This window comes from Bactrocera tryoni, unplaced genomic scaffold (assembly GCF_016617805.1).
Source record: "Bactrocera tryoni isolate S06 unplaced genomic scaffold, CSIRO_BtryS06_freeze2 scaffold_925, whole genome shotgun sequence".
NCBI lineage: Eukaryota > Metazoa > Arthropoda > Insecta > Diptera > Tephritidae > Bactrocera > Bactrocera tryoni.
The window spans coordinates 373,725-389,207 of record NW_024396572.1 but is presented as its reverse complement, the minus strand read 5'-3'; the positions used below and the strand labels follow the sequence as shown (position 1 = coordinate 389,207).

Here is a 15,483-nt window from a genome sequence, read left to right as displayed (position 1 = left end):
TATGCACCGCTTGCCGAGTTTACAACACTCCGCCAGTCGTTCTTCCTCTTAGCTGTTTGTTTGGTACCAATTGGAGATTCCAAGTGTAGCCAGGTGCTTCTCCACTTGGTCTTTCCAACGGAGTGGAGGTCTTACTCTTCCTCTGCATCCCTCGGCGTGTACTGCTTCGAATACTTCTTCGAACGATATGACCTAGCTACTGTAGCCGCTGTCTCTTAGATGGCTAAACTGAAATGTCGTCGTATAGCTCGTACAGCTCATCGAGTGCGGTATTCGCCGTTGTCAATGCGCAAAGGACCATACATCTTCCGCAGAACCTTTCTGTCGAAAACTCGTAACTCCCACTCACCAGATATTGAAGGACGGCGATAAAGAGTGACTTGTAGAGTTTGGTTATCGTTCGTCGAGAGAGGACTGTGCTTCTCAAATGCCTACTCAATCCGAAGTAACACCTGTTAGCAAGAGTTCTTCTGCGTTGGATTTCGATGCTGTCGTTGTTGTTGGTGTTATCGCTGGCTCCGAAGTGGTTGATCTGCGATTGACGTGGGAGCCAAATCGTGCATGTGACGGGTCTTTTCTAAGATTTACCGCATTGTGAATATGTGGACAATTGTTGTTCAAGTGTTCCCTCCATAATTTCAGTATGCTCTGGACATCAGTGACTAGATCACTTCTGGAGGAGAATATGCTCCGATCTTGAAACCTTCTGTTAGTCGCCACATATTTTCGTAGAATTTTCGAGCATTTCCCTTGTCAGCCAGCCTTACAGGCTCTTCGTACTCACGCATTTCGGCCTCTCTTATTTTTTGTCCTCCGCTGTCCGCAGTCAAGATATTTTCATAAAACTTGGCAAAGATAATAACTTAATAGACCGCCACAATCTCCAAAGAAATTGTGTAGATCGGATAACTATAGCATTCAGCTGCCATACAAAATAACGATTAAGCTAAAGCCTTTGAATGAAAAACTCTTTTACTTGGAGTGGATTATTTTCCAAGACATTGCTACAATTTCCGATCATACATATATGTAGTATACAGCTGCCATCCAAACTGAGGGATCAAAATCAGAATAAAAATCTTTTTATATCCTTTTCTGCTATAAAAAATTCACCTGTGAAGGGTGTTATAGCGTTGGTGCAACCGAAGTTATTTTATGTTTTAACTTTTATTTTTATTATGTTTAGTATAACAAAGCATTTTCTTTCAATTCTAGTAATTTTACAAATGTATTACACTAATCGCTAAATTGGTAAAATAATAGGCAAACGATTATAGAATTACTTAAAATTTAAATTATAGCCTTTTGTAATAAATTGATGACATGCGTCTCAAAAATAATAGTACTACATACGAAGTTAAATCATCTTACTATTCCCACATAGTTGTCTTTATTCGAATTTATAACTTTAGTGTTTCTTAATTTAACCACAGAAATTATGGCTCTGAAACCGTGAATGTGGTACTACTAGCCTGCTCAAATCCTAAAACATAATATCTGGAAGACATTTTCTTTGCCACTTATTTCAGATATAAACAACGGGGATTTAATTGAGTAATGTAGAAAACGAAAATAACTGAGTGACTTGAGCGCAGAAAACGGATTTATTTTTTGCTAGATACAAATGAATATTCGTAGACATTAGACATGCATTATTAAGTGTATGAGAGTTTTACACCATTTTCAAAGTATTTGTTCTTTACTCACCAGCCAATAAAATTCTTCCAATTAACTCATTTCGTCCAATATTATCAAAATCCATTACCATTACATCTAAGGAGCATTCCCGTATCTTCTCCCACGGTACATTGAAACTAAATGACTCATTAAAGACAGGATTGAGTGTGCAATTAAATATTGGAGTCTTTCGTTTTTCGACACGCTTATCGCCGAATTGTAGCCAGACTTTAACATATGGATCTGAAAGGATTTTTCGAATGGATTTTATGACAGTCATAGTTTATGTCTTTGTTATTTTATACATGTATACAGGATATATATATATTGTTTGTAAGTTTATCTATAATTTTTAATATTCTTGTATGTATGAAGGTAATATATACTGTGGATATTCTTAGTTCTGCAATTACTTAGTGCGGGTAGATAGTGTGATGACTGATTCGCCGGACCCTTTCAGTGCATTTACAAATATATATAAATTTCAATCTGTCCGTAAAAATTATATACATACAGGGTTTGTTCGGAAAGTAATAGGACTGATTTTCTTCCGCAGCGACTGTACTTCGGAGCATGCGCGCACTATCTGGATTCGGTAGAGGGTGTTCCTAGCTAACGAACGAGCGGCTGGTCAGTTGTCTCCGAGCACCTGGAGAGTCAGGACGTGTTTCTGTGAGTGGAGCAACCCGAAAATGCAGTGTTCTTTAGAGCAGACTAAATTCTGTGTGAAACTCGATAAATCTGCGACAGACACGTTTGATATGATCAACAAAACTTACCCAGATGTTGCTGTAGCAAGAAGTGTGAAGAAGAATGAGCAAATCCAAATGAAAACGATGCTCATTTTTTTTACATCAAAGTCATCGTCCACCATGAATTTTTTTCCTCCTAGACAACCGTTAAAGTTTTACGTGGCAGTCCTCAAGAGACTCAAATTAAGGGTCTTCGGGTCCGACAAGACATCGCAGCCGATTGGAAGTTGCACCACAGCTACCCAACGAGAATGCCTTCCGTGCTTGTAAATCGCGCTGGCAGCGATGCATCGACGCAGAAGGAGCCTATTTTGACAGTTTTTAAAGAACTATAGCGGTTGGTTCAATAATTTTTTTTAAATCGATTCAGTCTTACTACTTTTCGGACAAACCCTGTTTACATATTTGTATACTGTTTTTCAACATTTTCTTAGTTTGTTTAAAAGTACATATTCCCAGTTTAAAAAGTTGAGTTGACTTTTGAATATTTGGTTTTAATTTACAATCGGTTTGTGTTCCGAAAAATTCCGGAAGGGTTGTTTAGGTATTGTAATGCACTTACAGAAATCACTAAAATTTAAGTTCATATGTGCGAAAGGAGCAATTGAGCTTATGGGAGGTGCTTCTACTATATATTTATTCTTTCATTGTTTTATTTTTGGTGAAAATGCCTGCACGTTTTTTGCATTGTCAAATTAGCGCCAACAAATGTTAATTTAATTATCTCGCAAAATTTCATATTCACAGTGGCAAATTTTTTTGTGGTGTTTAGTTAGTTGGTTTGTTGAAAAGGGAGTCGCAAGGCCATCAGACCGCATGAAGCAAATTAATCATTATCTAGCAACAAAATCCACCATGTAAAATATCTTATATTTTCCATTGATGCTGGTCAATGCTTCTTAATTTGGATCATTGGGAGTCGTGGTATGTATCTCGTCTCCACCGCGCACGCTTGGTATTACACTGAATCTGCTTTTCCAATTTTGTACTCACGGATAGGTGCCCTGTAATGACCCCTACAATACTGTTAAGTCCCCTTTTGCCTAGAAGTTAAATTAATTAGTTTTCTACAAATTGGTATGCAATGTGGTTATATCTATTCGTTTTTGGGTAGTTCTATTCGTCAAGGAATTATCAAAAATCGAAGCATAGGGACGGCCTTTACATTAAGTTGCAAAAAGAACGGAAGGCATCGAAAAAATTGCCGGTTTTCTTTGAAATCGAGAAACGTATGGTTAGAACTTTAAGGGTAGCAAAAATCGTGTAATTATTGTAATTAAGGCGAGGAAATCAACTACTCAAAGGGTGATTAAGAAAGCCGAACATTTGAAAAAACAGACACTAAAAAAATTTAGCAGGAAGAGAAAAGGAACGCTCCTAAATTTTGCCTGAACAATCATAATTTGTTTTGAAAGAAAGTTTAATTAGGAAGACCCAGACATGTCAGGAGATGATCGGTTGGAAAGATGTAGGATGGATGTTACCAATAAACTCCCAAAGCGTAACTAGTCGGCGGACCTAACACCTCCTCATGCTTAATGCGCTAATCTAGTGATGCGCAGAGTATAAAGTATATTTATTTACGAATACATATAGGAGATATTAAGGTTTAGAACAGGCCCATATTATTACGTAAACGTTGTTATTTTTGTCCATGCAGAAATAGATATATGAATTTTCGTATGACCAGTTGGCTTGAAAATGGCACAATGATTTATATATCTTTAAAAAATTCCCCTTCAAGCAATTCCTTAGGAAATTACCTTATAGTACCGGATTGGGACATTTCACAGATATTGTTGGCATTATGAAGGAAGTTTAGTTATAAGCGTTCTCATATAAAAAATGCAAATATATTTCAAGTATACCCATTCGGATTATCCGTCCTTTTTAACATCTTTGACTTGTTTAAATTTGTATACAGTTTATCGTAAAGGTTCAGTCGCGTACGCCGGAAATGTTCTAAAGATGATCTTGACCAAATTCGCCTAAGAGGCTACGATCTAAAACTAGTTTTAAACCAGCGGTTTTTAAGGCGAAGTTTTTCATTTGGGGATTCAAAAATTTATACGTTAGGTTTTCAGATATCCGAATGAAAGTTAACACATTGGTGCATTTTGAAATTATATTGATAATTTGCCGGAATCGACCAGATAGGACAAATATATCATATAAATGCGTATTCGAACTGATTACCGATTATTCAGATATTTTATTATCCGGCATTATGCCTTTAGTTAATACGTGCTAACAGCACCTAATTTTGCAGATTTGTTCTCTAATGCATAAACTTCGCGTTAGAAAGCGATGGCTCAAAACCACCTTTAGAACCATATTCTCTTAATCAACCGTAAAATATATTCCGCATACGCAACTTTTCCGCTTTTTAAGTACCCTGTAAATTCAATCCGCTCTAAGATACATACTTATGTATGTAAGTATATACATAAGAAGGAAATGTATATATAACAGAAGTTATACAAATTTGTAAATTTATGCTTCAAGCTTATGGTCTTTGTAACTTTATAATTTGATCGATAAATGAGTTATGTTCGCATTATATGTACCTATGTGTGTATGTACACAAGCCATTGTGCGTGAATATATGTTTACTATTTACTTACCTGATTTGCCATTGATATCTTTTGCTTTCAGATTTCGCGCTTTAATCAATGTTAATGTTAGTACTGAATTTGATGGATGATAGCAGAGCGATGAAAGCAATTCACCGCATTTATCCTTAGCCGGTGGTTTCAGTGCTTTCCAAAATGATTGCTTGCTAGCGAAATCAACCTATACGTATGTCATACACACATGTAATAGATATAAAGGGATAATGAAGATGTAAACCTTGCTATAAACTATTTGCTATTGCTATATAAAAATCAAAACTTTTAGACACAAGAGACTCTACAAAAATTCTTCTTTATTTGATCACTTATTGTGCAATAATATTTTAAGTCTTCAGTGACTCGTCAGTGACTGTAGGATTAAATATACATATATGTTCTCTTATTATTAATTAAATGTCACTTACTGTTGCTGTACTTGTAAAAATTAAATTAATCACACACCACGAAAATATTCATGCATCTTATATATAACAAGTGAGAAAGGGCTAAGTTCGGATGCAACCGAACTTTTTATACTCTTGCAACTTGCTAGAATTAAAGCCAGGAAAATATATTTACGTTTAAAACGTCAAACAGAGGACCGAAATCTAGGAAATTTTACATATACTTACATACATATACTCTATATAACTCATACATTGGCAGACAAATTCAGCAAAAGATTTTTTAGTAAAAACGAAAGTGTAAGTACCGACCCGATATTATCCATAAACTATTAACATTGAAGTACCTCAGATACAATCACTAATCATATGGAGCAAAGTCAGAGGGATTTTCGAAAATTTTGGTAATGGGCTAGGTCAAGTTTTCGCTCAAATTTATCAATTTTAGGCACAAGGATATACTGTCATGATTAAAATACGCTCTCCAAATTTCATTGGATATACTCAAATATTGGCTGATATATCCAGGATAAAGTCACCTGGTAGTTCTAAAATCTTTAAAATAGGAATATGGGCGTTCAGGGAAGTATTGGACCGATTCGACCAATTCTTGGCATACAGACAAACCATTGTCAGAGGAGAATTATCCGTGAGTTTCAATTATATATCTCACACATTGACCAATATTTTCGGTCGAAAGTTAACTATAGATACTGGGGCCCACATATTCGGTACCTACGGTCTTCAACAGTTTTGGTTGGATTTGTACAATTTTTGGTCAAAAGGTGCTACATTTTAAGAGAGTTATTAGTGCAAAATTTTATTCCGCTATATGATTTACTTCTTGATTTGTGTACTGGAAAGTAAAAGAATCGAATAGACTTTTAAATTTTGTTATATTTGCCTATTTTCACACTGTAACTTAGGAATATTAGAAAAATTATGCGTACTAAATTTAGTCGAAATCGGTCAATCGTTTCCTGAGATATGAGATTTTACATATACACGCCCTGTATATGTATATTAAACATATTAAAGGGCATGGCCACACCCACTTTTCCAAAATTTTTTACCCACAGGTGCCCCTTGCTACTGCGATCCCCTGTGCCAAATTACAATTTTACATTTTAATTTAGTGCTTAGCTATGACACTTTATATGTTTTCGGTTAATGGCGATTTGTGAGCTTGGCAGCGGTCCGATTAAGGCCATCTACGAATTCGACATTTTTTTTTGTACTAAGGAACCCACACACCAAGTTTCATCGAGGTATCTCAATTTTTACTCATGTTACAGCTTGCACGGACGAACGGACAGACAGACAGTCAACCGGATTTCAACTTTTCTCGTCACCTTGATCAATTTTATACTATATATATATATAACCCTATATCTATCTCGATTAGTTTTAGGTGATACGTACAACCGTTGGGTGAACAAAACTATAATACTCTGTAGCAACTGGTTGCAAGAGTATAAATTCGTTTATTTCTGCAGAAGGTCCTTACGGGACACTTTTTTTTGCAAAATCAGCGTCGATGTTGCAATTGTATTCGATGAATATTGAACCAAACACTACCATATAGCTCACGGAGATCTGAGACAACAGCAAGCAGGGCGACAAAATGCGATGAGAGGAGCAGAAACGCCTATTTAGTTACCTAAATGTAGTTCGTTAGATACCTAAATACGTTTTTCTGAGCAACAGGCAGCTAGAAGAGCGATAGAAACGCAATAACCATCACTGGCGAGAATAATTAAATCAACAAAATTTCAAATAAAGAAAAATTCCAGATAGAGAAGCTGATAAAAATCTGTGTTTCTATGTATGATATATGTATATAGCAGAGAGGTAGCATTGAAAAAGTTATGCTTCTCACACGCTCAACTAACTAGTATATGCAGCCTTCATATACTAGATAGTTGAGCGTGTGATTTGTGTTACAAATGATAAAACTTTACATATTTTACTTGCGTATACAAAAACTCCGATGCATTCGTAATCATGTTTCTTTAACACTGCATATTAAATTTAAATATAGATATACGCTAGTGTGTTCGTAATTTCACTAGTTAGTTTTTTTTGCAAACGCCTCCATGTCTTAGAGCAAACACTGAACTTCAGGAGGCGTCTGCAAAAAACAATCCCCTTGGGAAATAAAGGCCACCCCAAAATATATATAGACATATATGTGTGTTATACTTACTTTTATGTAAATATATACAAATGCGGTTACCTGACACAGTGGTAGGAACACTTCACCAATGGAGTCGTCACGCGAAAACCGATCATAGTCGAATACATGCAAATGCAATACCTATAGTACAAAGAAATAATAGTTTTTATTTTTAATGTTATTATAGAGGGAATTCAATATTGCTTATTAGTAAAGATCAGTATATCCAAAAACTTCACGACCGGTTGAAATAACATTCCCCAGAGTAATGCAATTATTGTCTACCGAGCAGGCGTTCATGTGACCGGGAAACAAATAAAAAAAGTGGACAAGCATTTTCCGCTACCTACAGTTAATGATCGTACAGCTGTAAGAGCAGTTACAAAATAAATTAGAAATATGTAGATATGGGAGTTGACAAAGAATAAAAAAATTTGTCGTCGAATACATGTCAAAGATATCAGTCGAAAACACTCAGGTTGATTGCAAACGCTCCATGGTACATCAAAAATATTAACTTACACAAAGGCGTTGAAATATATATGGTGAAGAGCGAGATTCAGAAACTCAGTTGAAGATATCTTAATCGCTTAAGCTGACACCCCAACATACACGCCATTAACCTACTGGACAACAGTGAAGATACTCGCCGACTGCAAAGGCTACATCCCTTAGACTTACCGTTTAGAACTTAAGTTTAACTGAGTTAAGTAAATTGTAAAGTATATATAATACTAAATTAAGTGAATGGTGATATATAGTACAAATTTTTTACTTCAAATGCGTTTAATTGACAAATTGCAATTTTAGCATCAAAGCGAGTCTTAGATATAATATAATAACATTTGCTTATTGTCACACGACAGATTGTAAATAAAATGAAATAATAAAAAAAAAGAATACATTTTATCCCTCTACCATATATAGGGTTTTCTACCTGTGTTCTAAAAAGTTGTAATAAAACAAGAAAAAACGTTAACATCGGTTGCATCGAAACACCGTAGCACCTCCATTTTTGTGAGAAAGGAAAACGCTATAAGATATTTACACAATGAAAGAATTAGAGTTTTAGGAGTTGGTGGTATTTTCGATCCGATTTTATCTATTTCGGCCTTCAGTTCATACTTTAGCATGTCACATACCAATAAAATGTTCCCTGAGATTCATTAAGGTACCACCAGTCCATGGAATAAAGTCATCCGAATTTTATATGTTTGTTATATGGGGGCTAGGTCAAGTTTTCGCCAAATTTTATTCATTCTAAGCACAAAGATACACTATTATTACTAAACCACGATATCTAATTTTATTCGTGCAAAATTGTATCCTGTTATACTTGTATTAATTGCTTTTTGATTTGTACATTGGAAAGGAAATAATATAATAATATTTAAAGAGAAGTCGGCGCGGTTGCAGTCTGATTTCGTCTATTTTCGCTCTATTCCATAAGAATGAGAAGAATTCTACCTATCAATTTTGGCTAAATTCGGTCAGGCGGCCAGTTTTTCTCCCGGCTCCTATTAGCCATCTCACACCATCTCAGGTGTAAAAATTTATGCTTCTGTACTATTTTTTTTATTAATTTATTCCACTTTTAGTTGTTTTTAACAGTACCTTATACGTGGAGTGGACGGGGTTATCTTCTGATTTCATGCATTTTTACAGTGTCGATAGGGGTGCTTAAGGGATTTGTCCTGAGCGCAATTGGATTTTGCAGCGTAAATGCTTTAGGAAATATTTACATTAAACCAAATAGAGAGCGTAGCCACGCCCATTTTTTCAAAATTTTTGGTCTATAAGAGCTTTTCGAACCCCTGTTCTAAATTGCAGTACTTATCTTAATGTGGTGCTTAATGACGACACTATATAGGTTTTCGATTAAAGACGTTTTGTGAGAGTGGCGGTCGTCCGATTATGACCATCTACACTAATAGCCGTCTTACGATGCCGAGAAACATACTATATGTACCAAGTTTTTTTGAGATATCTCAATTTTTACTCAAGTTACAGCTTGCACATATGGACGGACAAACAGTCACTCGGATTTGAACTCATTGCTTCATCCTGATAGATATTATATATAATACCATATATCGGGTGATTTTTTAAGAGCTTGATAACTTTTTTTTAAAAAAAAACGCATAAAATTTGCAAAATCTCATCGGTTCTTTATTTGAAACGTTAGATTGGTTCATGACATTTACTTTTTGAAGATAATTTCATTTAAATGTTGACCGCGGCTGCGTCTTAGGTGGTCCATTCGGAAAGTCCAATTTTGGGCAACTTTTTCGAGCATTTCGGCCGGAATAGCCCGAATTTCTTCGGAAATGTTGTCTTCCAAAGCTGGAATAGTTGCTGGCTTATTTCTGTAGACTTTAGACTTGACGTAGCCCCACAAAAAATAGTCTAAAGGCGTTAAATCGCATGATCTTGGTGGCCAACTGCCCATGCATCCCGAAAAATGCACTGTTTGGTGTGGTTTGTACGCTGGTGGAATCATTGGACCGTATTTTTTCAAAGATGCTGTTGGACGCAACGTTACGGTGAATGGCGATCGCTATCGTTCGATGCTAACAAACTTTTGTTGCCAAAAATGGAAGAACTGAACTTGGTTGACATGTGGTTTCAACAAGATGGCGCTACATGCCACACAGCTCGCGATTCTATGGCCATTTTGAGGGAAAACTTCGGAGAACAATTCATCTCAAGAAATGGACCCGTAAGTTGGCCACCAAGATCATGCGATTTAACGCCTTTAGACTATTTTTTGTGGGGCTACGTCAAGTCTAAAGTCTACAGAAATAAGCCAGCAACTATTCCAGCTTTGGAAGACAACATTTCCGAAGAAATTCGGGCTATTCCGGCCGAAATGCTCGAAAAAGTTGCCCAAAATTGGACTTTCCGAATGGACCACCTAAGACGCAGCCGCGGTCAACATTTAAATGAAATTATCTTCAAAAAGTAAATGTCATGAACCAATCTAACGTTTCAAATAAAGAACCGATGAGATTTTGCAAATTTTATGCGTTTTTTTTTTAAAAAAAGTTATCAAGCTCTTAAAAAATCACCCGATATCTAACTCAATTAGTTTTAGGTTATACAAACAACCGTTATATGAATGAACAAACATATTGTACTATGTCGCAACATGTTGCAAGAGTATAAAAATAAATCATAACCTTTATTTGAAAATGAGTGGAGTTGCAACAATGGAAAGAATTTACAAATTAAATTAAATTTCGAAATGTATCAAAAAAATTCCAAAATATGGGAAAATGCTGCGACATTGTTTTCGATTTTTACTTTGACAACTTATTTACCTCAATGGGAATGTTGTTAGTATTGAAACAACAGGGTTACCATGACACCGGAACTCTTACAAAAAACATGTTGCCAAAATCATGTCCATTACTAAACAAAAAAAAAATTGATAAGAAAAAGGGTGGCTTTATTGCGACTAAAAAAATTTAAAATGCTGATATACATATATACATTAGGGTGTCCGTTATTTACCAAGTTGGCTATTTCCACTTGGGTATCGTCAAAATCGTTTCTTTTTGACCTAAAAACAATTGTGGAAACAAAGAAAAATTTTTTCGATGCCGTTTAACTCTGCCTAAATAAGGATACTTTTCCCATTTAACTAACATGGGGTTTTTGCACTCTTTAGCAAATAATTCTTATTTCGTACATTATACCTTTTAACTTACCAACAAGGCTCAATTCTGCTTCTATTATGATCCCTTTAGACGGAGAAATTTTCATATTGGCGCAAAAACTTTATTATATATAACCTTTGGAAGGGTCAAAATTTATTTGTATTGATTATTCTAATTATTTTGCTTAAACTACTTACTAATTAATTTTTATTCTGAATTTCGTGTAAGATCTTTTATTTTAAACTTTCAATAATCACACATGTTATAAATGTAAATTTTAACACACAAATTATTATTGATTGTATGTTAATTATTGAACTTTTATCTTTTTCGTTAGGCATTCCTTAGTAGCATTTGGAAATTCATTTTTATACTCTTTTATCACTTGGAGAAGATACTGTTTTTGATTCTCATCTTTAGCTAACACATTTATGTATTCTTGAGTCAATTGTACAGCTCTCTCTGCTACATCATTAACAATTTTAATATTCTTAGCAATCTTTAATCCTTTTAAATAATCATCACTTTCATGCCAAGTCTGCACGTCAAGTTCCAAAAAGCTCGTATTAATAACAAATCTCTTAAAAAAGTTCAAAGTATTACAATTTAAAAAGTAATCAATTTCTTTAGTTTGTAAATTTTTTATATCACTATCATTGTTTATAAAATACTTTACAACCAAATTCATAAGCAGGATCCAAGGTCAAGGCTTTGACCATTTTGCGTTTGATAGGGACTGATACATTTTTATCAAAAAATGAGAGTGCCACCACCTCTGGGCTCTAGTACCATAAATGGTTTTTAATTTTTTTCAAGACAGCTTCAGATAAACACTTATCAATAGTTCTATAAGCATAAACTGCTTTCAAAAATTGCAAATCTTGGTTCGGAGCCCCTGTAGAAAGAGGTGCAGTATACCAAAATCTCACATATATAAATACCACGAATAAACAAACGTCCAATAAACTTTTCTCTTCTTCTGGTGATAGTTCAAAAGCATCTCAAAATACGTAAATTTTTAATGAGTAAATGGCTTTCGACATCCAGCGAGCGTGATGGAAAGCTCCAGGTTTATAAAAATTAATACTTTGATGGTCGACAGTACCAAGAAATATTCGGGACAATTCAAGCAGCTCTTTGTAATCGTTGCGGGGCTATTAGATACAATAAATTTTGGATGTTTCGATCTATTTCGTCAACTTGATTAATCAATTTTTTATGAATTTTATTTTATTTTTTCTAAACTCATGATGAAAGTTCTTAATTTTCAATAGATTGGAGCTCTCGAGGTTAGAAAGATATTTTTTAACTGGATACCAAATCAATTTTTACACTTTCTATTCATTGCACTAGTCACATCAACTTAACAATTAAAAATTCAATATTATAACGTGAATTAAGAATTGTACCGTTTACTATCCAAAAATGGAATATTACTGTCAAAAGAACCACAACAACCAGAATAGACAATAAGTAAAAAATTAGTTTGTTGTTTTTTATTCAATTTAACGACCGTCGGCTAGAGCGCCACGTATCCAATATATCTGGTTCTTTTATTTATTTTGTGTTGGTAATAACCATATTACCGTACTTCAATTTGAACTATTATTCCTTCATAGAATCACTGTGTGACTTTCAGAAGCAAAAAATAAGAAACTTTAAATGAAATTCAGAATAAAAATTAATTAGTAAGTAGTTTAAGCAAAATAATTAGAATAATCAATACAAATAAATTTTGACCCTTCAAAAGGTTATGTAATAAATTTTTTGCGCCAATATGAAAATTTCTCCGTCTAAAGGGATCATAATAGAAGCAGAATTCAGCATTGTTGGTAAGTTAAAGAGTATAATGTACGAAATAAGAATTATTTGCTAAATAGTGCAAAAACCCCATGTTAATTAAATGGGAAAAGTATCCTTATTTAGGCAGGGTTAAACGGCCTCGAAAAAATTTTTCTTTGTTTCCAAAATTGTTTTTAGGTCAAAAAGAAACGATTTTGACGATACCCAAGTGGAAATAGCCAACTTGGTAAATAACGGACACTCTAATATACATAATACCAAATGGGTCAATAATTCAGTATTAATTACTGCTTCCACCGTTTTTGCTAAAAAACCAATTACTACAGTTGGCAGATATTTTAGAGTTGAGAACAGAAAAGTTAATTGTCAATCTGGCTCAAGGGGTCGTCTCAGTGTGAAATTTTCGAGAAATCGATTTTTTTTGTTACATTATCGGATAGTATACACTATAATAAACATTCTCTTCAATTTTGAAATATAAATTCAAATTATTACGGTCGCTACAGTGTTTCTTGTAGAAAGGAAACAGAGTGGCTTACATAGCGACTGCAATCTTTAAGCGCATCTTTCTCAGAATGCTGTTTTCAAAAGGGTCGACTCTCAAAGGAAGATTTTTGAAGTTATCTACTTCCAATTTGGAGGGAACATTTCTAACGTCATTCGCTATCGCGCTATGGAAGCGTTTATTTTTTTTTAAATCTTCCTATTTTTTTCTACGAAAAAGTATGCAAAATTCGATACTTTTTGTTCAAACCGCCGCCATTTTGGCCATTTTGTCAAATTTCAAAAAATAAAGCTTCCATAGCGCGATAGCGACTTTCTTACAGATTAATAATCTTTTTGCGATTTTTGCTTCGAAAAGATTTCTGAATATCTCAAGTTATAATAGACTTTTTTATGAACACTCCAATTATTCCGCTATATTTTTATGCTAAATATAGCGTTTGGTTTGGTATGAATGCATTTGCGTTTTCGCCCATAATCCAGCAAAGTATCCGCAATGCCTTGACGACGAAAATGTCAATGTCATTTTCTGTTGTGATATTAAATATATCCGACTGGTTTGTCCCATAAAAACTGCCTGGTTCAGGAGCACAGTCAGTATAACCCATACACTAAGCATGTATGGATATGAAAATATTTACTTATTTCTTTCAATTTTTGAAATAATTAAAATTTTTAAATGATTTTTATATAAATTTTGAACAAATGCTTATGATTTGGAAGACAATTATTGTATTTATGAATTGTGTTGAATTTTAACATAAAGAGGTGAAAAGTATCCTATGTCCTTTCTGACCCTAGTTCTAAGCGACCTCCCCACCAATTTTCAGCCAAATCGGTTTAGCCGTTCATGAGTTAACTTCTTCTTTTTTATATATAGAGATTATATATCCAATAAATAAACATAACAAATCGTTTTGTATTCGTCATGAATGTACTTATGTATATATACAAAAAACCGGGCATATAATTTAATTTCAACATTAAAAAAAAATCGCGAAAATCAGTAATTTTTCGGAGCGACACACTGAGGCGATCCCTTAACTTTAGTTTCGCCAATATGTTATACGTATTATATGTATCACGCTGGGAATACCAAAACCACTCAATGGATTTCGAAACCCGTTATAATCGCCACAACCACTTCATTTCTGTTATACCAGCTAAAAAACGGCGCAAATGTCAAGGAAATGGTTGCACTTCCAGCGTAACAAGTTGTAGTGAAAAATGCAGTGTCAGTTTGTGCCTTAAATGTTTCAAAAGGTATCGTGTTTTACTTCTATAATCATTAAATTTTGATCCTTTTTTATTTTACTTATAAAATTAATTATTTTCATACTATTAAATTTCAAACATTGTTTGTTATCAATTGTATTTTTATCCACTACACTTTTTTGCCCTTATAAATATTTAATTTTGTTCCTTTTTGTATATTTTCATTAAAAGTGAATATTTAATTTTTATGTAATACCATATCGAAGATGGGATCATGTGTAGAAGTTCGCGCCAGTGAGGAAAGTTCTCTGATCGCCATTCACTTGAGAGTGGTCAGAAACAATTCTTTTACACGTGGCTCAAGCAGCTCACGAGGTATTTGACCACGTATCCTCTGGGTAGCCTAAGAACATCCGTTTGAAGGCGAGCTAAAGTAAGAAGGCGAATAATCCCCGACATAGGGTTGTGCGCTGGGTTTGGGACCCGCCACGTAAAAAAAACACCCCAATGAATAGAAGCAAAAAGGCTCGGATGAGTGACCCCCCTTTTGATGACGACCATGGCAAACGAAATAAGGACTACGAATTGAGGGCATGCACCTGGAATGTCCGGTCCCTTAATTGAGAAGGTGCTGCTGCTCAGCTGGTTGATGTTCTCGTGAAAATAATGGCTGATATCGCC

At 34.5% G+C, this 15,483-nt stretch overlaps 1 protein-coding gene across 4 annotated transcripts in view; it reads right to left on the bottom strand.

The window, feature by feature from the left end:
• The window catches only part of LOC120782070 (synaptotagmin-7), a 118,879-nt gene that overhangs the window by 25,439 nt on the left and 77,957 nt on the right, over positions 1–15,483 (bottom strand). For 3 of the 4 annotated variants that reach the window (XM_040114226.1, XM_040114222.1, XM_040114223.1), the window contains exons 4-6: positions 7,682–7,762; positions 5,054–5,222; positions 1,708–1,920 (exon numbers count right to left, since the gene is read on the bottom strand). In XM_040114226.1, coding sequence (XP_039970160.1) covers positions 1,708–1,920; positions 5,054–5,222; positions 7,682–7,762 — 463 coding nt within the window. The remainder of the gene's footprint in view (positions 1–1,707; positions 1,921–5,053; positions 5,223–7,681; positions 7,763–15,483) is intronic. The other variant, XM_040114227.1, reaches the window with a different exon arrangement.